The sequence below is a fragment of the Euleptes europaea genome, chromosome 9 (assembly GCF_029931775.1).
Source record: "Euleptes europaea isolate rEulEur1 chromosome 9, rEulEur1.hap1, whole genome shotgun sequence".
Lineage (NCBI taxonomy): Eukaryota > Metazoa > Chordata > Lepidosauria > Squamata > Sphaerodactylidae > Euleptes > Euleptes europaea.
Genome location: NC_079320.1, coordinates 55,175,031 through 55,201,569, shown reverse-complemented (window position 1 = coordinate 55,201,569; position 26,539 = coordinate 55,175,031). Strand labels below are relative to the sequence as shown.

The 26,539-nt window shown below is 43.1% G+C and overlaps 1 protein-coding gene across 2 annotated transcripts in view; it reads left to right on the top strand.

The window, feature by feature from the left end:
• The window catches only part of GPM6A (glycoprotein M6A), a 141,687-nt gene that overhangs the window by 82,093 nt on the left and 33,055 nt on the right, over window positions 1-26,539 (top strand). For both annotated transcript variants that reach the window (XM_056855974.1, XM_056855975.1), the window contains one exon: window positions 21,770-21,962. In XM_056855974.1, coding sequence (XP_056711952.1) covers window positions 21,770-21,962 — 193 coding nt within the window. The remainder of the gene's footprint in view (window positions 1-21,769; window positions 21,963-26,539) is intronic.

Genomic DNA, 26,539 nt, shown 5'->3' with positions numbered 1-26,539 from the left:
CAAGCCCCAAGCAGGCAGCTGCCCAGATGACCCAGCCCCGTGCGGGCAAGCAGGCAGGCATCCACGTTTCTCCACGCCCCGGTTGGGAAAGGGTTAACACAGTTTCTAGGTGGTCCTAGCAGCTCCATAGCTAATGACTCTTCTGCAAGGGGGAAAGAAGGTTCCTTTTCTCGGCAAAACAAACTCACATCCGCCTTGAATAAAGGCTATTCCTGTCTGCAGGAGGGGGCAGATCGCCAGTCTTAGATCCTTCTGAGCTAGAGATCTGCCAGGACCCTTGAAGGGCCAGACCAAATGACTTCGCAGGCCTTATACGGCCCCCGGGCCTGACGATCCCCACTCCTGCCTTAGGGGGATAGGGTCTTTACAGCCAAGAGATGCTTCAAGGGCTGTGGGGCGCCTTTTGCATGGGGACAAGCACAGTTCTTTATACCAGTGCATACAAGCAGTCATGAGCAGCCCATTCCTGAGGGGGGGGTAGTGTTTCAGTGGCCATGAGTGGCATAGCTGCACCTCCTCCTCAAAGGCTTCCCTGCTGCTGAAAGGAAAGAAAGAAGCATTTTTAAAATTAAAAAATGAAAATGCCCCCACAGAGCAAAGAGACATTGTCCCACCCAAAAAGGTGGTGTAGCAACATTGCAGCTCAAGGGGGCATTCTCGGGGCAAACGGGGTTTGGAAGTTGACTGTCAGCTCCAACCCTTGGAATGCCCCCTTCCATGCCGGCGAGCACTTTCCCTTCTGGAAATTCCTTGTGGGCATGGCTGCGCTGTCGGAGGGGGCCAGGCAGCTCCACAGGTCCCCGACGCCAGAGTGTTTGCCCCGGGATGGGTAAGTGCCCCTTATTCCAGGTTAAAGGAACAGTTACACCGGCGCAGGGTCATGCAGGCTCCTAAGGAGCTTCACTCCCTCACTTCAGGATTCCAGCCTTAGTGCCAGTTCATAATATGCAGAGAAATGTGTGTATGCATGTGACAGGCTTCTAAATGTGTTTTTTGTAAAGGCTTTTGACCTTCTAAACACTCTGAGCTCCATGTTTGTACTAACACGTTATATCCGAAAAGTGAAATGGTTACTTCTTAAACAAGCAACTATGGTCTCCACTTCTTTCAAATGAAAATTATCTCTCCACCCCACACTTTGCTCATGAGAATAAAGGTAGATCACTGAAGGTAAAGAGTGGGCCAAGGCTGTGAAAACCTCTGGCAAATTTTCAGCACCAACAGAATATTTCTAACCTCCTAGAAAAACATCTGTGCCCACTGCAAGAAAACCCTCTCCATGCTACAGAACCCTAAAAATATTCCAAAGTGAGAAGGAAGTAAAGTGAGGATAAAGGTGGGGAAAGATGAAGTATTGTTATGACCGTCTTCAGTAACCATTGTCTTCAGCAACACGCTGGTTTATATTTAATTAATAGGATTACTCCTAATTATTGTTGTAGTTTCTTTTTAAAACTATTGTGTGCAGATTTTGTACAATAATACGGCAAAATGTGTTAATTAAAAATAATGTTTACTTGATTGTCTTTTCCCACGTGAGGGACATTTATGGTATATGTGTTTAATATGAAGAATACATTAATACAATGTGTTAGTGGCAATGGAATAGTGTGCCAACTTCTTAACCCATAGGTCAGCAATTACAAGGCAGTTATATTGCAGATATTCCCAAGATGACCTGAAAATAATCTTAGAAGAGCAATCAGTAAAGGTCTATTATGATGGTTTCTCATAGCATACTGACCTCTAGTGCTGAATGTGCTTGCCTGTGGAATTGATGAAGTCTGGAGCATCCTTGGAGTCCCAGAAGGCAACAATATTCATTGAGCAGTAGTTTGTGGTGAATGCTTAGGTCAATCAATTGAAGTGGCTTGCTGCTTGCTTCTAAGAAGTTCATTATGTTGTGGATCAATAGAGATGTTATCAGTTCAAACATCCTTTTCTCGTTTCCCCCATAATGTTATAAAAAGTGAAATTCCAAGCAAGTTATGCAAATTAAGTTTTGTAAATAATACCCATGGTTGTTGGTGGAAAGTGCCATCAATTCACAGCTGACTTATCGTGACTCCGTAGGGTTTTTAAGGCAAGGGACATTCAGAAGTGTGTAGTAGGGTTGTCAGGTCCCTCTTCACCACCAGAGAAAGGTTTTGGGGGCGGAGCCTGAGGGCAGAGCCTGAGGAGGATTTCAATGCCATAGAGTCCAATTGCCAAAGTGGCCATTTTCTCCAGGTGAACTGATCTCTATCTGCTGGAGATCAGTTGTAATAGCAGGTGATCTCCAGCTACTACCTGGAGGTTGGCAACCCTATTATCTAGTGATCCTGGACTTCCATGGTGGTCTCCCATATAAATACTAATCAGGGCTGACCCTGTTTAGCTTCTGAGATCTGATGAGATCAGGTTAGCCTGGGCCATCCTGGTCAGGAAATGTTAGACATCTTTTGATATTGCCTTCTAGCATCCAATATTATTCTTTCCTCATGAGGGCCTTGCCAAATCTTGTCACCTGTTTTCAGAAAATGAAATAGGTCTGGTTGTTCTCTAGATGGTCTGTAGAAGCCTAACCAAGTTAAAAAGCCAGCTGAGAGAAGCTTAGTGAGTTAAATATGAATGAAAGGTCTTCAAATATTGGTACTGTTGAATTGGTCATGCTATAATTTGTTCTGCTTTTCTCAAGGGGGTAGCTAGAATTTCCAGAGGCCTAGTACAAATCAGCTGCAGAGAACGGAAATTGGATAAAACCCTACTCAACATAACATAAAAACAGGGCATGCCAAACAGCTGATGAACAGCTGTTGCCTTCCCACACAGCTGTTTGGCATCTGACCTGAGCAACACCATGGTTTATACAGAGTGAGTCTAGGAATGCTTCTCCTGCCCAAGGCCTGATGGGTAACAGTCTTCTCCCAGGCTTGCAGCCTCACCTTTTACATCTGTATGCCGGTATGTCTGTCACTCCCTGCTTTATATATACACATTTTCAGTATAGGAATAAACAATCAAAATATAAAATGTCTAGTAAAATGCTAAAAAACAACAACAACAACAACAGTAGTACAGCCATCAAAGAAAAACACAAATATAACTAGCAGGAGTAACAATCTAAAACAGTAGCAGTGATTAATCAGAGTATCAGTGGCAGTGCATAAAACAAAGTAAAAATGAAAATTTTCTATTTTGAAAAGTACCCAAACGTTCTGGCCTCCATAGTGAAAAATTATCACCCAAAGCCCAGGAGAACAGAAATGTCTTCACTTGGCATCTAAAACTCAATCAAGCATTAGGTGATTTCTTGAAGAGAGGGAGCACTGTTTGCAATTCACCTACCACAGAAAATGTTTTTAAAAGAGGTGTTGGAGAAGATGAATGAAACATATTTTTTCCAATATGACAGTTTTATACTGTGTGGTGTGTGTGTGTGTGAAGTGCCATCAAGTCCCAGCTGACTTATGGTGACCCTGTACGGTTTTCAAGGTAAGTGACATTAGGAGGTGGTTTGCCATTGCCTTCCTCTGCATAGCAACCCTGGTATCTCTTGGTGGTCTCCCATTAGGGTTGCCAACCTCCAGGTACTAGCTGGAGATCTCCTGCTATTACAACTGATCTCCAGCTGATAGAGATCAGTTCACCTCGAGAAAATGGCCACTTTGGCAATTGGACTCTATGGCATTGAAGTCCCTCCCCTCCCCAAACCCCGCCCTCCTCAGGCTCCACTCCAAAAATCTCTAGGTATTTCCCAACTCAAAGCTGGCAACACTATCTCCCATCAAAATACTAACCAGGGCCAAGCCTACGTAGCTTCCGAAATTTGACAAGATCAGGCTAGCCTGGGCTAGTCATATTTAGAAAAAATGCACTCAGTACTGCTATTTCCATTAGAGCCAAGAGTATGGAATAATATTGAATGTAAGAGGCAGAGAAGTAAAAGGGAGGAGTTTGTGTGCATGCTTCCTATTCCTCCCCCCCCCCCCATTTCTCTTGCTGGCCTTTCAGGTGCCAAAGGGCAACAAACGGGTTTGCTGGATTTCCCAGGTGCACGAGAGCTCGCAACCTTACTTTATGCATTTATGTAAGTGCTTGCGTGTGCATGTGATATTCCCTGTGTCTGGAGCCTGTTCATCTCTGAGGGATCCTGCCACACCGACAATGAATTATTTACTTATTTAGAACATATTTATGTGAGAGAATCTGCCTGAGGCAGTTTACCAAATGAATATAATGCAAATCAGACACGTATGAAGCAAGTGAGCCTCTTGATAGAACAAGCTAATTTTAGCAGAGCTCCTAGGCCCAATGGCTGGACTAGAGCGAGGATGTAACAGTGCTAGGACTGCCAGGCCCCAACAGGAGTGAGGTATCCCCCTGGGCTTCCCTGTACCCAGCCCAGTGCCCCCCCCCCCATTGCCTACCTGCAGCAGGGGAGGCCTAGGCTGGCCACGCAGCAACATCGCTGACAACATGGCGATGTCACTTCTGGAACACAGGGGAGGTGATGTCATCATGTTGCTGGCAATGCAGAACTCTCTGGTACTTGGGCAAAAACGCTGTGGTAAAAAGGAGCCAACCATACAGTTTTTGCCCAAATTACAGAGCATCCCACATCTTTGGCAACACGATGACGTCTCTTGCAGTGTGTGCCAAAAGTGATGTTGCCATGTTGCCGGAAGCACCACCAGCCTAGGCCTCCCCCCACCACTGGTAAGTCCCCCCGCACCCACCAACCAGTTGCCAGGAGGGACCTGGCAACCCTAAACAGTGCTTGTTGTCTTTCTTGCTTGCCTAGGCCTGGTCTTTAGCACAGATTATGGGAGATACTATTGCCACTTCTGGCCACAACACCATTATCTCTGAGTTGGGAGCTCCCTCTGTACTGTCCCTGGCAGAACAATCTCTTGCTACCTCTTCCACTCATGCTAGGGCAGCTAACCTCTTGGCAGGGCCTTAACATAACATAAGAAAGGCCATGCTGTATCAGACCAAGGTCCATCAAGTCCAGCAGTCTGTTCACACAGTGGCCAACCAGGTGCCTCTAGGAAGCCCACAAACCAGAGTTCTGGAGTTCTCCTGGAATTACAATTGATCTCCAGACTACAGATATCAGTTCCTATTGAGGAAATGGTAGCTTCAGGTGGCAGACTCTATGGAATCCCATCCCCACTGAGCTCCCTCCACTTCTCAAACTCAGCCTCCCGCAGTTATCACCCCAAAATCTCCAGGAATTTCCCAAGCCAGCATTGGTAAATCTAACTCATGCTTAAGATGCCTGCACTAACTGGAAAACTAAAAATTTTACCACTGTAAATAAACAGAAAGCATCAGCCTTATTTGCCATGAGAAGGGAAAACCTGTTGGAAAACTATTGTGAACTTTGCCTTGGCTGTGGTTGTGCTTGGGAACACATTGCACAATCAGGGAGCCACCATGGGGCACAGACTACTTTGGATGCAATAGGCATGTGAATCTTAGGACTAGAGTTGCCATCCTCTAGGTGGGACCTGGATATCTCCCAGAATTACCAGTGTTCTCCAGACCACAGAGATCAGTTCCCCTGGAGGAAAGGCTGCCTTGGAGCATGGATTCTGTGGCATTATACCCTGCTGATGTCTCTCCCCAAACTCCTCCCTCCCCAGACTCCAGACCAATATAACTGAGACTTTCCCAACCCAGAGCTGACAACCCTACATAAGACAATCCTAGCGCAACAAAAAGTTCAAGGGTGTGTAGAATCCGACACGTAATCACAAAAGCCACACCTAATCAGCATAATAACTGCACCTGTGATTGCATAGTTTGCAGGGGGCGGGGATGAATGTCCCCTCTGTGCTCTCTGGTGACCACCATGGCTGTATTCCAATCTACTTTAATCTTTGCAGCTGAGCTGCTTTTCATTCTTTGGCTGCTTCTTTTATCCTGTTTGTCTTTCCCAGTTTTGGAGTGCCTTCGTCTGTTGTAACTGCTCTGGCCAGAGCATTAGTTCAGAGCATCCAAATCCACTAAGAAGATAGATCACGTTGTCTTCAGTACGTGCGACTTGTGATTTGATGGCACATTTTTAGAAATGTTGGAGTACACATTCTCTGAAAGTGACAGTGTTTCCTTACATTAGTTGTACCACGTCAGTAGGTCTTCTCTGCAGTGGGTAGGGCAAAAGAGGACAGCCTTGGGGAATATCTGTGCTGCGATAAAATGGGCTTTTAAATGCAATGTTTGTTTATATAATTTAAAACACCATTACAGCTAGTTGTCTGCTCCTTTGTGCTCCTGTGTAAGAAATACTCTGTGCTACAGAAATGGGGTTTGCATGCATATGAATTAATTTACATCATTTTGTAGGCCCTCTCCCATTTTTTTTCCCTCCTCCTCTTTTTAAAACTCTGTTTCCAGTTAGGACAATCGTGCTTTTAGGGATAGCTGCTGTGATTCATTGGTGACCTAACAGCAATAAAGGAAACATATCCTCGGAATTTAGTAGCAAAAAATGGAAGGGTCTCATAGGGACAAGAAAGAATCACTGAGGTCATTGATACCTTGAAACCTTAGCATCACTGATACTGGGAATGGTCATTTTTTCAGAAATGAGTTTTGGAAAACAATAACTCATTATGAGCTGAGCCCAAACAGGTGAGGCCTGGCTCATAATAGTCCATGTCAGCACTCTCTACTGCAGGGTTCCCCAGTGTGGCACCCCAAGTGTCCGCCATTTGCTTCAGGCAAGGCAATTGTGAAGGCAGAACAATTGTTTGTGTTTCATCCTCCCTTCCCCAGTGTGTGTGTATGTGTGTGTATTTTATCCCCCCTTTCCTCCACTAGTTATCTTCTTCTCTGTGTGTGTTAGCCTCGCCTGGGCTTCTTCTCTGTTTTGGGATGGGGTTATATTCCCCATTCCCCCTTCCTCTAATATGTGTATGTGTGCTTGGCTCTGCCTCCTCTGGCACAAGGTATGTGTGCTTGGCTCTACCTCCTGTGGCAGCCGTTTTGTACTGGTACCCACCACCCTGCCTCAAAATTCCAAAGGTGTCTGGAGAGTCAAAAACGTTGGGGACCCCCTGCTCTACTGTGTTCTCTGTCCCTGCTCCATTGCCCAGAACAACTTCTGGAAGGATGGGCAGCAGTAGGAAGGTCTACTGTAGATGGTTTCCGTAGAGGTAGAGTTGCCAGCTCTGGGTTGGGAAACACCTGGATATTTTGGAGGTGGAGCCTGAGGAGGATGGGGTTTGGGGATGAGCGGGACTTCAGTGCCATAGAGTCCACCTTCTAAAGTGGCCATTTTCTTCAGGTGAACTGATATCTGTTGCCTGGAAATCAGTTGTAACCCCAGAAGATCTTCAGCTACCACCTGGAGGTTGGCATCCCTAAGTAGAGGCTTTCAATTTAAATTCTGGATATTACAGCTGACTTTTAGAGACCCCATAGGGTTTTCAAGGCAAGAGATGTTTAGAGGTGGTTTGCCATTGCCTGCCTCCACATCACAATTCTAGTATTCTTTGGAGGTCTCCTATCCAAATACTAGCCAAGGTCGTGGCTGAGAGTATGTGATTGGCCCAAGGTCACCCAGCAAGCTTCCTCAGCATGAGTGGGGATTTGGGCCTGGGTTTCCCTGGTCCTAGTCCGACACCTTAACCACTACACCACGCTGGCTCTCCTTGTATTACTGTACGTTCCTTCAAACATTAGTTGATGCAGCTTTGCTTGGCAGTGTGTGGAGTTACATAATCTAAACTATACTATACTCAGAACATTAAAATTCCATTTTCATTTCAGTTGCTTGTGTATGCAGGTAAGTCAGTATTTTTCATAACAACTGGAAGCCGAAATCCACACAATGGAGCTAGCCCAGGCTTTGTGTAAGGTACTGTAAAGCTACGGGTACCCCAGAGTTTGCACAGAAATCTGACTTAGTTTAAAAAATGAAAAAGGGTAAAACAAAACAAAACAAAAAAAACACCCCACCTTTACTAGTAAACATTGGAAATGGAAAGTGTTGGAATTTGGGCAGCGTTTTGACTATTTCAGGTATGACACATGAAAATGCCACATGGAAAATGTAATTTTGGCAAGGAGGCAGTAAAGAGGATGCAGGAAGGGTTTTCAGGATAGGCTTCTCAGACCTCCCACCAGGGGCATGGGATCCCCCGCTTTGGGCCTCCTTCTACCGGTGCCATTCAGCCAGCCAGTGGGGGGACTTACCAGCAGCAAACTGAGGCCTAGGGCTCATCACCAGCAACACATTACTTTCAGCGCACACAGGAAGTGATGTCATGTTGCCGATGACCATGGGGATGCTCTGGTGCTTGGGCAAAAAACAGCTTCTACCATAGAGATTTTGCCCAAATACCAGAGTGTCTTCATGGCGCTGGTAACATGATGACATAACTTCTGGTGCACACTGGAAGTGATGTTGCGGCATTATTGATGACAGAGGTCTATGCCTAATTTTGCTGCCGGTGAGTTTCCCCCACCCCCTGCCAGTTGCCAGGGAGTACCTGGCAACCCTATTTCAGGATAAGAAGGAAAAGCCTGGTGGAGATGCTGTGGTCGAAGACCAGCAGGCTGCAGGGCTGGCTGGCCAGGAGCAGGGAGGGACAAAGCTAAGAGTTGGGAATGGGTAGAGACACTTCCCTTTCAGGAAGGGAAGTGGAACAAGGAATTCCAGTGACACTGGTGGAAGGTAGATCAGGAGCAGAAATAACGAGCAAAGATGGAGGGCTTGGCAATTCCTTTTATGCACCTGAATTTCGGATAAGGGAAGCAGAGCTATTGGCTGGAATTGGTGCAGCATTAGGATCCTCAGTGTCATTGGGCAGGATCCTGCTGCTCATTGGTGACCTTTATGATTTGCGATCCCATTGGTGGAAATGTCAGAATCCAAGCTGCCATTGGATAAGTCAGCTCTTCTGACTTCATCCCAGCTCTTCATCCCAGTGATGAAACAGCAAGGGAAGGATGTGTCTCGGTGCAAATTATTGAGTTACCTTGGTGGCAAGTGTGACTCATACCTGCTGATAATGGTGAGGAGTGGGCTAGGTGGCCATTCCTGAGGGCCAGATTAGCATTACAGAGAAGTTTATATTATGAGGGAGATTCTAAAATGGTAGTTATTAATTAACGTGAACATGAATTTGCATTGAGAATCGTCCTCTCTGATCTAGCCTCCATCTTTTTAGAACTCATGAGTGGTGTTTCATGCGTTCTGGAATCAGAAAGCAGAATACCATTCCATGTTCTTCTACTGGAAAAAATAATAATGCAAAAGCCTAACAAATGTGTCCCTTTATATGAATTCACAATAGCCAGTTAAGCTTTCATGTAGGTAATTTGTGCCAGCTGAGAATCCTAAAAGAGCTGGGAGGCAGGAATTTCCTCTGCTACCAGCAAAAAAAATGGTTTGATGTGATGTAAGTGCTACTGATTTGCTGCTGCAATTACCAATGTAGCTGTAGTTCCCAGGCTGCCCTAGTAGCTGTGGCTTCTTTGTTCACTTTCAATGGTTTAAAGACACCATGCCATGTAGCTATTTAGCTGCTTCCTTTACTCTCTGTACGGCTAAATGACATGAGTTGTTGTGTAATGCTTTAGGTACCCCCAAGCATTATGTTTAACCATTTAATGCAAAGAAAATGACATAAAGAAAACAAATACTACAAGGGTTGCCACTGTTTCAGTGTGTTACTCAAGGAGAGAGTACATAGTTGATGAGCAGAGCACAAACTGTGTGTGCAGAACATCTCAGGTTAAATCCCCCCCACCTCTCCATGTACAAAGGACCTCTGGTTAGCAGGGCCGGGAAAAACCGCTGCCTAAGATCTCTGAGAGTCACATTTGATTTTACAAAAAATCCACTCCATAGGTTTTGATTTGGAGGCCATGGCCAACTCTGGAGAAACCCACATCCTCCAGGTGATTCAATGGAGGATCTGGGATATTGAACAATAGTTGCTGGAGCGAACAAGACCTGTTCACCATGTGCTTTTGGCCTCACACACAGAAGGTCATGGCCCAGTCTTTTTCAAATTTAGTTCTTCCCCAGCAGTGTAGGGCCTTCGTGTTGGCCAGGCTGAATATATTTCCTTCAGCTATGGTTAGTGGCAGATATAAGAAAGTACCATGTGAGAAAAGGTTTTGTAGTTGTCTTCTTAAAGAACCAGACTCTATCCATCATATCCTCTTGTGCTGTCCATTTTTCATTCAACAACATTTACAACTGATTAATCCTCACCTTCAAGTTCCAAAAAATTCAGCAGACAAGAGTATCAAATTGTTATTTGATAAATCCCCGGAAGTCATCGAGCATGTCGCTGAATTTCTTGCAATTGTCATAAAGACAAAGAGAGAGAGAGAATGATGGTATAGGACAAGAATGGTGATCATAGAGATGTATTCGTGTATTTGTTATTAATGGGTCCAGATGGTTTTGTTAGCTTGAAATATGAGGAGATCCTTTTTAATGTTAGTTATATACTGATTTTAACCGATTCTCATTTCATGATGGAACACAATTGTTTTTCTTTTAAGACGCCTGTACAAATGCATCTGCCAATATGGTTATTATACCAATAAAGGTTCATGTATGTGTGTGTGTGATCTTGGAGAGCTGCTAGTACTCCGAGCTGACAACAGTGGTATTTGTAGGTCTGTGGTTTAGGAAAGGGCTCTGGCTCAAACATGGAGCCCGTGCCTCACATGAAGAAAGGCTCAGGTTCAGTCCCTGGCATCTCCCCTTTAACTATTTCAGGCAACAAGTGTTAGAAATGAACCTTTCTATGGCTGAGAAACTGGGGAATAATTGTCAATCAAAGCCAATGATGCCAAGCAAGTCGGACCCATGCACCAACTCTCTATACGGCAGCTTCATATTTTACATTTTTATTTTGTACTTACTTTCATTGGTAGTTGCCAAATCATACTAGATGCAGTTTCCCTCCAAAGAATGGATGGACAATGCTTTGTAAACAGATAACTGGGATCTGCAATATCTTACTGGAGCATCGTGCACTGATGGAATTGATGGGGATTTTTCTCACTGGCATTTCATTATTTTGAATTGATCTTTGTAACTGTTTCCCTCTAAATCTGTGTAGAGAGCAGAAATGAGGGAAATGAGGCTGGAGGTGGCACATTCCACATATAGTGTTTTGCTAGGAGGATTTGGTGTGTGCAAAAGGCCCTTTGCTAAGAGAAAAAAGGGACTCCTCATAAATTGCCAGATGCGTATTTTCAGATAATGGAATGGAAGCTGGATTTTCAGTTCTATTCGTGAATCAGGAATGCAGCTATGTAAAAAAGCTAGTTACTTAAATAGGAAACAAACTAAATTGCTGAAAGAACTATGGAAAAGGTAACTTCTAAAATCATTGCTTAATTGCCCCTTATTTTTTGAATGATCTTCACCAGTTTGGTAAAGTGACAGGGTGTGTGTGTGTGTGTGTTTAGGAGTTTTAAGCACTAACAGCTTGCTGTACTGAGACTCAAGAACTGCTTTGCATAACTTCTGCTTGTTTCACAACAGGGCCCTTTACGTTATATATGTAAGCAGATGCAGAAACTTTCAGCAAAACACAGTATGGGATGGGGAACCTGCATGTGTCTTGTGCTTTTATTTTAAGCCCGATGAGAGAGAGACTGTACTCGGCCTCCACACAGCCCACCGTGTATGTGTGGTAGCCCATTCGGGGCTTGATTAAACCTCTGCTGTTAAATTGTCCCTCACTGTAGTTGAACATGTGGTCATCGTCATCCATGAAGCGACTGCTCTGAAAAAGGACAGATGCTTTATTAGTTTCTTCATGGGCTCTGTGCAGTTTCACATGTGGGGTTCTGTGCCAGGGCAGAAACAGCCCCAGAACATTCTAGATCTTCAGTCAAAGCATCCCTTCCCCAGGATGAGGCTGAATGGCCAGTTTTCTTCTGACCACTGTTCTGTCAGCATCTCAATTCTGCTCTCTGAAGATTTAACCCAATTACTTTTATCTCTCTCGTCCCTTAAAAAAAAGAGTTGAGTTTGTAGTGGGCTTCGTTTAGTTTTTGTTTTTCTGTAGGTGTGTCTCATCTGTGTACCACCCCAGTGGCCTTTCTTCAAACACTGTAAAACCTGTAGAGAACAAGTAGGCTACCTGGGGTGGGGGTAGGGTTGCCAGGTCCCTCCTGGAAATTTGTGGGAGATGTTGGGAGGTGGAAACGAGGCTTTTGGTATCTTGCACCATTGAGTTCTGATTCCAGAACATCCGAAAGAATGGTGACTATCTAACCGTGCGTGTTTATGGTTCTCCTTTCATTTGTAACTTTGTTTAGGCACCTTGTAATGACTTAAAACCTCTGGAGCGCCAAGGAAATAAAAAAACACACAACAACAACTTTAGACCCTGCAACACAAATTAACCTTAGCAGCAATCCACAGATATGGAAAGTACTCATGCCAGACCTCACCTCACAACTGAGAACATGGTTAATTGTCTCATTTAGACTATGCCTTCATTAGGCAAGCTGTCAATCACGCCACCCTGAAAGCTCCTGAGCACATCTACTAATAGCTGGGAATCAGCTAGAAGTGTGTAGTAGCAAAATCAGTCTTTTAATTCTGTATTGGGAAGTCGAGAGAAGATTTGAACGAAATGAGCAGGATAACATTCACCTCTCCCCTGGGCCCATGCACAGAGAGGCAAAAAAGTGTGTTGGGGGACAGAATCTGGGCACCGTGTTGTTTTTGTCTTGAGCTCCAGAATGTTTTGGAGCTGCTTCAACACTCGTGCAGAACCACATATATTTCACTGCACAGGTAATTATTTGAGGGATATCCATTGCTGGTGAGCAGCCTGTTTTTACAGTCTCTTCCTCTTTAGTGACTCTTTAGTGACCCTTTCATTTTATATTTTCTCTCATTTTGCAAACATGGAACATATACACAATAGAAACAGTTTTTCTAATGAACTGTTCGGCTATCCAGCCGGAATAATGATGAAACTCCAATAATAATCTTGTCAGATATGGAAAAGTTTATTGCTCATACTAATTTTCATTAATGTCATAACCGGTTCATTCTGTTCTCCCCCCCCCCACAAAAGCAATGTTCCCATGAGTATGGATTTTTCCAGCCTCTTCTAACCCTTACTGAGGAATCACCTGGTTTCTACTGTGTGTTTGCCCAGAGAAATGCAAACTCAAAGACAGTCTGCCCTATTTTGAAGGCAAAAATCAATGCATAAATATTTCAATGCTTTGTAAAATTTATTTTGGAAAGATGAATAATTTTGCTGGAAATATCTTCCAGGTGTACAGTGAACTTTGCTGTATTATTCACGAATTGATGGTGGTTTTTTTAAATAGTGCTTTTAATTGTTGAAAGGGTATAGAAATTCCATTTCTTTGTTTCCAGTCATTCAGAAATAGTTGTCTTGCTGATGGGCTAACTGTCTTACAAGGCTATGTGGTGAGTTTTTGCTCACCAGATGGCACTGCAGTGCCCAACCTGAGGTGCAGGTAATAGTCCTACAGATGCAGAGGCGTCACTACTTTCCATGCTGAGTCATTTTCACAATGATAATAGACTGCTGTCTACTTTGTTTGGCCATGTAAATTGGTTTTAAATGTTGGAAAATCCACCCTGCCAGTATAAAATGTCTAAGATCAAAAGTCAGAGCAGCATTCGGATGCATTTTTAAAATGTGGCAATATTTTTTTAATGTGTGTGTGGCTTTTTAAAACACCTTTTGACATAAATATTGAGGTGGTACAGTCCCAAACTGAGGATTGTACCACTTCGTTTCTGACATGTTGAGTGAGGAACAGTGCATTCCTAAAACGAGTTACTCCACTGAAATGAATGGGTTTAGACTGAAGCAACTCTCTTTAGGAATGCACTGTAAGTGACCCTGAGATTAACACAGATAGAATTATTATCTGATCTTCCAATAAGATCACTGTTCCACAAAGGAAAGATAATTTCAGTCTTTCCTTTTGGCACCTTTATCTATAGGATAGGTTCAGTGAGGCAGATGGCCAAATTCCAATAACTCATTTTTGCATGTTTTTAAGACTATAGCATATGTTTGCAGTGTGGCTGGCTAATCTACTTTACATGCAGACACTGCTATATGTCCATATCTTGCATGTTTATTAGCTGTGGGAATATGATGTGTCATTTAAATTGCAATAAAACTTAATGTACTGCAAACATATAAAAGCTAATCACAACCCAATTTTCTGTGCATTTTCATAACTGTTAATGCCCCATAAATGAGAAATCTCAGTTTAAGGAAATATATGCAGTGCAATTAATTGTTGAGCATATTGATTAATTTATTTCTACTCTTGGTGTGCTTTGGGCATATTCTATATTTTAAAAACAAGCTGAATTTACAAACAAACTTTGTCAGTTTGAGTATAGATTAATTTTCATATCAGGAAGTAATGTACAGAATGCACCAAGGCTTATGTATTTCAAGCAGGATAGTTTAAAAAAGAAAATAAGCGCAACCATATTTCTTAAGTTTTCAGATGAAACCCACAAACTTTCTGACCGCATCCTTCCTACCTACCCATTTCCTATGTTATGGTAATGGGAGGAATGTATTGATTTTTTAAAACTCTACAGTAACGTAAGGGCATAAATTATTTTAGTGGAAAACGTATGGTCATTCATATTTACAATTAAATTGCTTCTTTTCTGTTGACGTTTTTTAAAAGTTGTGTTTCATTGGAGTGAAGCTGTAATTTAATGAGTATTAAAGTGTCACATCGGCTCCGCTTCTATGAGTGATAGGAAATTCCAGAGGCAATGCTAACAGCTTAAGTTTCCTTTGGATGAGCTGCCCTGAGATTCATGATGTCTTTGTAATGTTTGCCTTATTTATGAATATTCAAGTAGAACATATTGGGAGCAAACAGACATTGTTTCGGAGGCAGTGAATTCTGGAGAGAGCCCCCTCCTCCACCACTTATTTCCCCTCGGTGAACTCAGTCAACTCCACTAACTCTGCCTTGTTCTGTCCAAATTCAAGTTGCAAAATTACTGTTTCTTGCATGTTGAAACTGGGCTGTCAGCTACTTTGTGTGTAACCTGATCAGACATTGTTCTATCTATACATAGCAACATTGCTCAAACGGCAGCACAGTTTAAATTAAACGATGGGTGGTAGGCAAGATCACATGGGTAAGTTCTTGTTGCTCGCCAGCATGCTGCTTAAATCAGGCCTCAGAGCCCACCCCTCAGTAAATTGCACATTCAGGAACCCATCTACCAAGAAACATTTACGTTCTTTGTCAAGTCTCTAAGCACCCATTCATAATGATCTTGCCCAGCTCCCAACAATATTAACAAGGTGAGTAATATTTTTAAACAATCAACAGTCAAACAGACAGGTGTGCCATCAAGGCATGGCAAGGGAAGCGGTGTTTTAGATGGCATATGATTAGGGTTGCCAACCTCCAGGTACTAGCTGGAGATGTCCTGCTATTACAACTGATCTCCAGCCGATAGAGATCAGTTCACCTGGAGAAAATGGCCACTTTGGCAACTGGACTCTATGGCATTGAAGTCCCCACCCTCCTCAGGCTGCGCCCCAAAAACCTCCCGCTGGTTGCAAAGAGGGACCTGGCAACCTTACATATGATGTCTCCATAGGTTCTAGTCAATTTCTAGTCAATTCACTGGTTCCTCACATTGGATGTTTATAGCTAGGGTTGCCAGCTCTGGGTTTAGAAATTCCTGGAGATTTTGGGGGTGAAGCCTAGGTAAGGCTGCCAGGTCCCTCTTCGCCACCGGCAGGAGATTTTAGGTGCAGAGCCTGAGGAGGGCAGGTTTTGGGGAGGGGAGGGACTTCAATGCCATAAAGTGCAATTGCCAAAGCAGCCATTTTCTCCAGGTGAACTGATCTCTATGGGCTGGAGATCAGTTGTAATAGCAGGAGATCTCCAGCTAGTACCTGGAGGTTGGCAACTTTAAGCCTAGAGAGGGCAGGGTTTGGGGGCAGACCTTTGTGGGGCATAATACCATAGAGTCTACCCTGCAAAGCAACCATGTTCTCCAGGGGAACTGATCTCTGTCACCTGTTGTAATTCTGGGAGATCTCCAAGCTGCACTTGGAGGTTGTTGACCCTACTTAAGCCATAAGCATTTAAATGGGCCTGCTTACCAGGCATGCATGCCAGAGGTCTGATTCGTTTTGTGTTAAGAAGAGCAACTGTTTTGTCTGTCTTCATAACATTACTGTGGTGGTTACGAGGCAAGGAAGTAATAAACGTCACACAACCGTTACTCTAAACTATATAGCTTAGTGCCATTAAGTTTTGAATAATCAAAAAGCCAGCCTTTAAAACTTGCTGAATATCTCCCCTCAGTAAAATTTCCTCAGTAAAATTTTTCCCCTCACCCAGGAATCTGAAATGTCTCCCTAGATATATGATTTTTTGCAACTAAATATCAGTGGATCACTAATGTGTAAATTAGTCTAACTCTGGTGCAGTTCACCTCAGAACATGTAGAAGCCTAGGTTCTTCCTTTCTAGTCTCTATAAAGACCAAGGATGATTGAATTTCATTGATATAAGAATATGGCATAAAAAGAATAATTCTCTGATCACAGGAAAACCTCATACCACCAATCACATTTACATTTTAAAAATTGAAATACATAATTTTCATTTCATGCCTGCAAGTACATTCTGTCCTACAGGTCTTTCATTATGTCTATGCAGAGCAAGATTTCACATGTAAAGCACCTCTGAGATAGGCTCACTTCCAGATAGAAACTCAGATTATAATAGTGAATAGTAAACTGGCTGGCCTGAGTGTGGATAATGAAAGCTGTTCAATGAGACCAACTTCGTATTACTTTAATACATTACTTTAATACATGTACTCATATCAGTATTTAAATAAAAATGGGCCTTGCTTAGTAGTGGGTCATTGAACATTCCATATTCCTCCTATTAATGTATTACAATATCCCTTATCCAAAATGCTTGGCACCAGAAGTGCTTTGATAAGGGATTTTTTTTCCCGATTTTGGATGTACAAGGCACTTGTGCTAGGGGAGCACCAGCAGAGCCTGTGACATGCCGTGGCTTTTGATCCGCTGGCGCCCCAGAAGCAGGGTGCCCTACCCCAGTGAACCCCCAAGCCTGATCATCTGCTGCCTGCTTGGATCGCCCGCTAGGTGGGGTGCAGCAATCCTCGACGGGGGGATGGCAGTGGACAGACCCTGAGTGCTGTGGGGAAAGGCGGCTCCTTCAACTCAGAAGGGCTTCCGAAACTGGGCAGGGGCAAAAGGACATTGCTGGGCCTGCCAAGGCTGCAAGCCTGAATGGGCTTCCTCATGAGCAAGTCCCATAAAGGACTGCTGTTGCCTGGAAGGGATGGAGCTTGATGCAGAGAGTGAAGCCCTGCACCTTTAAGGGGCTTCTAGCCCGTGCCTTTAGAAGGCGGGAAAACTCATAGCCACTGGCAAAAACACAGTAAGTAATGCATGGCTCCGTCAGCTCAAAAAAAGTTATGGATTTTGGAGTATTACGGATATGGGATTTTTGGATAAGGGATTCTCTACCTGTACATATAATCCACCCAGATACAACCCTCTCAAACCCCATATGTTGTACTAAATTCAGTTTGCAACCCATGTTTCCAACAACCTTATACAGTTGCAACTAACTCTAACTAATGAAATAAATATGCAACTCAGATTTAAACAAACAATTCCAGAATAGTTTACTAATATAGTTTGTTTTAATAACTCAGCATTTTATATAAATCTGATTGCATGCCCCTAGTTAGATGTATCATGGAAATACAAGCTGTTAGAGAATATGAGCTGAAACATATTTGCATCATTTAGGAGCATCTAAATGTAAATATTGGGGGAGTGGAACAATTCAGTGTTCTTAATGTAATAGTAATGCAGATCTGAACCCAGGTATGCATTTTGTCAATAAATGAATAATAATACCATAAAGCTATCGAAATTCTCTCCCATTTATTTTTAAGGGATATGAGACAAAACTCAAAGTTCAGATTTTATTCCTACATCTTCATAATGGTGACAGATGCCTGCAAATAAGCAAACACTATTAAGAAGCAATGTATTCCATTTATTAGAATGCCACTTAACAACTGATACCAGAGATAAGAGAAAGTGCCTCATTTTTGGCCTGGAGTCTTCCAAACAACTGAAGTTCTGTTTTGATATGTGTGTGTTTGATTTGTTTTGGGCATTTAATTAGCAGAATTCATCTCAACTCAGGTCATCAGAGCACTGAAATCACATTTCTGATAATTAACCTACAACCCTATGAGAGTTTTGCAACGGAGAGCCCAGCTCAGGCATGGTTGTTATTTCACTGTTTTCAGGGAGACACAGAAGTAGTAAAGGTGTCCTTTATTTAGTTTGCCACAAGTTTTGTTTTCGGAGAACATCAAGAAAGAAAGAGTCTTCTTTCATGTGTTCACTGTGCTGTAATTTATACATTGAAAGAAACACCCCAAGTGTTAAGTTATAGTTGGTGTACTTCCTCTGAAGTAATTTGGTGACCCAAGCAGGCATGCAAAGTATAAAAACTCAAGTTAGATTAGTTGGACATCTGAATTTGATAACATTTAAAAGCATGGAGTCATCTTGCCTTCTTAGGAGTGTTCTAAAATGACAGTAACTGGCTATAAATAGTGTGCTTAGACTCATTGATTTCAATGGGATTATGTGCTCTTTGCTGTGTTTTGGATTGTGGCCATCATGTCTGTGTGACATTTTCTTTTTCAAGTACTGAGAGTAAGGCAGTTTCCATTTGGTGGATGCCAAAAACAAGTGACTGCAGTAGATGGATCACTGGTCTTACCAGTCTGGTGCTTTCAGTGTGGCTTTGATGTTCATCCAAAATTGAGTTCAAATGATAGAAATATGAATCAGTTCAGCAAATACAGAAATCCCTGGACTCATTAACCATCTCGCTGGACATACTGTAGTTGCAATAAGTTAAGGAAGCATGGCTATACTTGTTGGTTGGAGATGGGTGAAGTTGTTAGTTAGTTCTTTTAAAATACATGGTGAAGTATGTGAAGGATCGGAAACTGAAGACGAGAACAACATCAAGATGATAAAACTGAAGTCACAAGATGAAACTTCCATCACCTTTCCCCAGTCAAAATAATTAAATCTGAGAAAAAAAATGATGCCTGTTTTTGTACATAAATGCTGAGGAAATAACACAGTGTAAACAAAATGAATGAAGTGGGGAAACTAACAAAGGAAATAAATAATAAGAAATGAACAAAACAAAACAAAATGGCATCCTCATACATGCTTAGTCCATTATAGCTAGATTATGTGACACAGCTAAAAACATTAGGAGAGTTCAAACAACATCAGTTCCACCTCATCGGAGTAGTCTGGACCTAGTGTTCCAGGGTCAATTCCAGGAGCTCACAGATACTACAGTAAATCTTACTTGAAGAACCGATGTGACAGCCGGCGTAAGGAGCCAGGGCAGGGTGTGTGGAAGAGAGCCATAAATAGGATGGGCAGGGAATGGACATCAGGAGTTCATGATGTATAGTAATTGTTCTGTTTCACAGATGGAAAGTACAGGCTAACTCATTTTTATTGAGGGACTGATGAATGGCTGGTGTCTACTAAGCAATCCTGTACAATTCTTTTAATTGGATCTAAGGCAGATATTGCTCTCTCTGTGTGAGTGATTTCTAGACATAGCGTTCACATGAGTAGACCCGGTTTTATGAATTGAGATCTTGACATTGTAGTAGATGGTTTAATTAGCAAGAAACACACAGTGAGATCTGGAAGTATATAGTTGTCATTGCTTATTTCCCCCTTTTTATATGTCTATAAAGGTGCAAAACAAGATTGCTAGGAATCCTCCTTTAAATCCTCCTTTACCCAAGAACATTACAGAATGGGCAATCCTCATTTTCATGCTCTGCTGCATTTATTTATTTACTTACTTTATTGATAGGTCACCTTTTTGATTGAGACTCAAGGCTGATTACATGGTGTAAAACAATGTAATCAAATGGCATAAGAGATTTAAGAACAATGTAATAGGACTAAAACGACAAAAATTTGAAACAGTGCAAAAAAGAATCCGACATGATATGTCAAGTGACACACTGCACTTCCTGAGAGCCAGCGTAGTGTAGTGGTTAAGAATGGTGGTTTGCAGTGGTGGAGTCTGATCTGGAGAACCGGGTTTGATTCCCCATTCCTCCACATGAGCGGTGGACGCTAATCTGGTGAACTGGATTTGTTTCCCCATTCCTACACACAAAGCCAGCTGGGTGACCTTGGGCAAGTCATGCTCTCTCAGCCTCACCCACCTCACAGGGTGTCTGTTGTGGGGAGGGGAAGGAAGGCGATTGTAAGCCGGTTTGATTCTGCCTTAAGTGGTAGAGAAAGTCGGCATATAAAAACCAACTCTTTTTCTTCTTCTTCTTTCTGCCACCACTGATAGATAGCCAGTAAAGAAGTAGGTTCATGTACATTGTGACATGCTGCCATTAAGTGGTCATGTAGTGCATGTTTTGTTCCTCTGTAGAGTCTGATGAGATCATCTAGGCTCTTTCGGGTAGATAAGGCTTATGCATTGCGGTCACCTAAACTGGACCTGCCTCTTCCCACTGGCAGTCATGGCTATCCGTACTTTGTACTTACCGTATATACTCGGGTATAAGCCGAACTCGGCTTATACGCGGGGAGGGGAGGGGAGGGGGGAGGAGTGGGGGAGGAGGGAGGAGGGAGGGGGGAACTTACTGCCGCCGCGGCCAGGCCCACGCCGCTTCCGGCTGCCAAGAGCGGCCTGGGGCGGCCTCCTGCAGCTGCAGGGAGGCTGCCCCGGCCCTCGCCCGGCCACGCCGCCGCTTCTGGCGGCCGAGAGCGGCCTGGGGCGGCCTGGGGCGGCTGCCCTGGCCCTCGCCCGGCCGCGCCGCCGCTTCTGGCAGCCGAGAGCGGCCTGGGCGGCTGCCCCGGCCCTCGCCCAGCCGCGCCGCCGCTTCTCGCGGCCGAGAGCGGCCTGGGGCGGCCTGGGGCGGCTGCCCCGGCCCTTGCCCGGCCGCGCCGCCGCTTCTAGCGGCCGAGAGCGGCCTGGGGCGGCCTTCTGCAGCTCCAGGGAGGCTGCCCCGGCCCTCGCCCGGCCGCGCCGCCGCTTCTAGCGGCCGAGAGCGGCCTGGGGCGGCCTTCTGCAGCTCCAGGGAGGCTGCCCCGGCCCTCACCCGGTTGTGACGCCGCCGCCGCCAGGTCCGCGCTGCTTGCTCCTGCGCCGGGAGCCCAGGTAAGCCTGCGGGGGGGAGGGGTTATAAGCCGACCCTCGGCTTATACGCGGGTGCCTAATTTTCCCCCATTTTTGGGGAGAAATTAGGCACCTCGGCTTATACGCGGGTCGGCTTATACACAGGTATATACGGTATACACCAAATAGCTAGCGACTCTTGTCCAGTTTACCTTGGCTACAAAAATATTCTGATTTTGTTCTACTCTCAGTGTCTTACCATAAACAGTGTGGAACTGGCTCGTGCTCAATGTTTAATATTATTATATAGATCAGAAGAATCAATCTGTGTTAATAATTCACATAGGACTGGAACAAAATGATCTTTTATATTTTAAATATTTTCCCCCCAGGTTCAGAACCCTGTTCATACTTAAGAGAGACCCTGCGGACTCATGTTTACAAAAAGGGCATGTATTGTGTCCGTGTCTACAAAAAACACGGATTAGCTTTGGGACAGGGAAAAATGTTAATGTGTTAACGTGATCTCATTTTCTGCATTTGTCCAGGGTGCTTTGAGTGCTGCATCAAGTGCTTGGGGGGCATTCCCTATGCCTCATTGATCGCCACCATCCTGTTGTATGCTGGAGTCGCACTCTTCTGTGGCTGTGGTCATGAAGCACTCTCGGGAACTGTCAACATTCTTCAGACCTATTTTGACATGGCAAGAGCTGCTGGGGACACTATTGATGTTTTTACCATGTAAGTCCCTGCTTCACCTTTCGCAACTTCGCTTCTGTACTGTTGCTACAAAAGAAACTAAAAATACCAACCCCTCCTCCCTCCCAATACATCTTGGCAGAGTGAATATAAAGGGTTGTTTGGAATTCTTCTGAATCCATTAGATAATAGTTCAATGTTTCTAGTAAATCCCTAGTAACTTTGCATTTATATAGAAAGCTACTGGCCGTAGTAAGTAAAGGGACCTTCATATTTAGAGGAAGTAAATCTCTGAAACCCAGTGCTAGGGGGCCACAACAGGGAGGCCCTCAGCATCTATGCCCTGTTTGTTTGGCCCTCCAGGGCAACTGGTTGGCTTCTTTGTGAAAGAGGATGCTGGACTAGATAGATCACTGGTCTGATCCAGTCGGTCTTTTGTTATGTTCTTAACTTACCAGTGTGCAAAATTTAGTTGTAACTTAAAATATTTTAAAATTATTTTTGTGTTGTGTAACTGCTGATGATAAACACAGCACTGCATAAATTCTTATGTTCTGTTTCATTAGTTAAAAACTTTATTTGTAAGTTTATTTGTAAGTTTTAAATCAAAATAAATCTAACTATATTTGTTATTAAATTAGATGGGGCTTATGGATACATATGCTTTATATAAAGTTGCTTTATAGTCAGGTCATTCATCCAATTAGTTCAGTAGTACCTATTTAGCCTGGGGTCTTAGTAGGGGTGCCAACCTCCAGGATCTCCAGGAGACCAGAAATTACAACTGATCTCCAGATGAAAGAGGTCAGTTCCCCTTGAGAAAATGGCTGCTTTGGAGGGTGGACTCTATGGCATTATACCCCACTGAGGTCCCTCCCTTCTCCAAACCTTGCCTCCCCCAGAATTGCCAACCCAGAGTAGGAACCTTAAGTCTTAAACAGAGACCGTCTTTCCCAATACCTGCTACCTGACATCTTTTGGACAAGCGAGGGACTGGACCTGGGCCTTCTGAATGCAAATCCTATGCTATACCACTGAGCCCTATACCTTCCCCAAGGATTTTCATTCAAAATACACTGATGCCATGAAATGTCTGTCTTTCTGAAATACAGTTATAGGTTATCTTTACCCGAAGGAATTAGTATTAATCTCAGATATGCTTTACATGGATAAATCCAGAAAAGTAACAATTTAAGAGCTCCCTTTAGAAATAATTGTCCCTACAAAGATCCAGTACCTCTATGAAACTTTGAATCCTTTAGGATCTTTGCAGAATTGGGTCTCACTGAGAACATGAACAAGACAAAGTCAGCAATAAGTCTAAAAATTCTTATCCGGGTATGGTGGACATCATGGCTGGGATATAATTTCAGGAAGGCAGTTAAACAAAGAGACAGATGTAGATGATGCTAAAAGATTGGGTTATATCTGCATTTAAGATGATGCCTCTGAATGATAGCTATCCCAGTTTACTGTATCCCACATGAGCCAAGAGGACAGGTGGGGGTTAGGGTTGCCAACATCCAGGTGGGAAATGGAGTTCTCCTGGAATTACTGCTGGCCTCCTCTACAGAGATAAGTTTCCCCTGGAGGAAATGGCAGTTTCAGAGGGTGGGCTCTATGGCAACACTGCCCTGCTAAGTTCCCTCCATAAACTTTGCTCTCCCTCTCCAGACGCCATCCCTAAATCTCCCGGAATTTCCTAAGCTACAGTTGGCAATCCTAGAAGGGGGCAGAAATATTTCAATAGATAAACTAATAAGTAAATATTAACTTGATGAGTTTGTGATAAGGAGTATAATCCTAAGCAGATCTACAGCTTTCTAAGGTCATGGACCTTAGAACACTGTTTTGGGTGATAGTGACATTAACAGTTATTATTCAGCTTTTCTGTGTCCGAATTATATATGAAATGTCAAGCAAGGAACATAATTAAAATGTGAAGAATTCAAAGATAATGATAAATGTTTTTTTCTCAGTTCAGCTTATCAATTACAATTTAGTTGATGCTGATTCTTCCTATTTTTAGGGAGTTATGTATCTTTCTTTTTTCTTTTTCTTTTTGGTAAGAAGACACAAAATTTTTTTGAGTAGGAGTTCAGTGTTCTGCATGTTTTAGAACGGTTATATTTTAAAATGCACATTTAAAATTATATTTAAAATGCCAGATCTGAAGTTGGTGCTCTGAAGATGACAGGTAACAATAAAATTATTTTTAAAATGAGGACAATTAATTTAAAAAAGAAAACTAAAAATAATTTTGTGACCACACCGATTGATATAGTTATGCTTTTAAAAGCCCTTTTAAAACAGTTCAGCTTTGCAGCAGTGACAGAAATTAATAAAAGCTGGGGCCTTACTTGTCCTCAGGAAGGCCATTCCACAATGCTGATGCTACTGCAGAAAAAAGCCCCAGAGTTGGCATCTGTATTTCAAACTTGCCTGCAGGCTGAAACCAATAGTAGGTCTCGATTAGCTAAGTACACCTGTCATTGGGGGATATCAATCAATCAATACCTTTATTGGCATATTGGTTACAACAGCAATCGTATAAAAGGATAGCCAATACATAAAATTTACAACAAATAAATAGAATTTAATTCATGGTAGCCATCAAGTAAGTTGCACTTGGTTCCTCGAATGCTCATGGTAGCTAGAAGACACTTTGCTACCTTCTCCGTGGTACAAGAGTACCGGTCAGCCAAAAGGAAAACCCCTTTGTCTTTTGCAGAGAGATATGAAATATCTTTTATCAGCAGTTCAATACGAACTTCCCATAAAGATTCATAATAGACATAATGGAGCAACACATGAGTCGTTGTCTCCAGTCAGTTCTGTTAACATGGGCAAGTTCGACTACAGACAGGGATGTTCTTGAATCTGCCGCAAAGGATTTCAGATGGAAAGATGTTTAGGCGTGCTAGCATGAAGGCCCATCAGAGTTGTAGGGAAGTTAAATAGGAAAAGTAGGGCTCCGAGTGTTGGATAAATACCAAGCTTTAATGGGGAGCAGACCCTGCGCGCTGATGAGGACAAGTTTTGCCACTCAATGTCTAGAATCTTTTGTTTCAGTAACGTGAAAGCTTGCTGTTCATCAGACATATAGAGAGACTCCAATGATTCCCATTTTCTTGACTTTAAGGTTGATTAATTTGAACCATTTAGATTGATAGTAATCTGCTGGCATTAACCAAACCAAACCAAGCTGGGTGGGTGGGTTAGATGTAAACATTGGGGAGTATATAGGGAGAGGTGGTATTTTAGTTAAGAGGGCCCAGACCATGAAGCGCTATAAAGGTAAAAGTGAACAACTTGAATTGTGCTCAGAAACAGATAGGTCAGTGCAATGCTCACATAACAGGTGTAATATGGATATTTTTACTGGGTCCTTATGGCATTTTGCACCAGCTGAAGTTTCCAAGTAGTCTCCAGTGGTAGCCCCACATAAAGTGTATTGCTGTAGTGTAGTCTTAAGGTTGCCTTGGAGTGCATCAATGCAGCCTGGTCAGCTTTAATTTCCAACCAAGCACAAAGGGGAAAAATACACTCTTGACTTCTTCACTGACTTGCTTCTTGAGCAAAAGAGATGGATCCAACCATACTGCCAAATTCCTCACTGAATGCAACAAAGCGAATTGGTCTTGGTCAAAAGTTGAGAGGTTTGCACTCCCTAAAGCCTCAGCCATCTCAACCACTGTCATCTCCTTGTTGAGGTTAAGCTTTGACTTGCTTTCAGCCACTTGAGCATTGAGAGGAACAGGAACATCCACCTCAGGTGGATCACATACTACTTCAGGCTGCAGGTATTAGCTTGCACAACTTGAGTGCTCCTTCATACAAAACAATCCCAACAAAAGCAAAGTCTGCATGGAGAAAATTAGAATAAGATGTAGAAGTCTAAACTTCTTCCTGACATGCTACTTTTCTCTATGACTGCACTTGTTGGTGGCGATACTATGGCATTCAGGTATGTGAGTCATCACTTGTAGTCTAAAGTGATACAGCCCAGATGGATTTATCATTTCAGAGAAAAGTAGGGTGTAGTTTAGCAGTTCTGTTGTTTCAACGTTGGTAATCTCTTTCTTGCATTTCACTGCATAGAATCCGAAGACGTATGGCAAATCACTGTTGTTACTGTTTCGTACTAGCAACTAGAATTTTATAAAAGTGGAAGAATATCCGTATATTCTTGAAATATGAAGCATCCGTTGTTTAGAATATAGTACATTCTCAATCAACGTAATTCAGCTTTCATGGAAAACTTTCTAATTTCATGCTGTCTGATTTCTCATTTTTAATACCTCTGACTGGAGAGTACAACAGTTAAGCCATCACATATAATAGCTTGAGGATTCCTTCAGCCTTTAATCCTTTAGGATATAGTAAAACTAGAAATGGCTCAGTCAGTACTATTGCCAAGGCCGGGCCGGGGAGGGGACTGACTTAGTTTAAACATTGTACAAAACCATGGTTTGCTTTAACTTTGGGTTATATGATAGAATCTAGGCCACTCTGCTAACTGTGGTTAATTTGGTCCACCTGAATCCTGGTTTAATCCTGTAGTATACTCTGGCAATACCATCCCAGACAACAAAAGAAGGATATGAAACCAGTAGCTT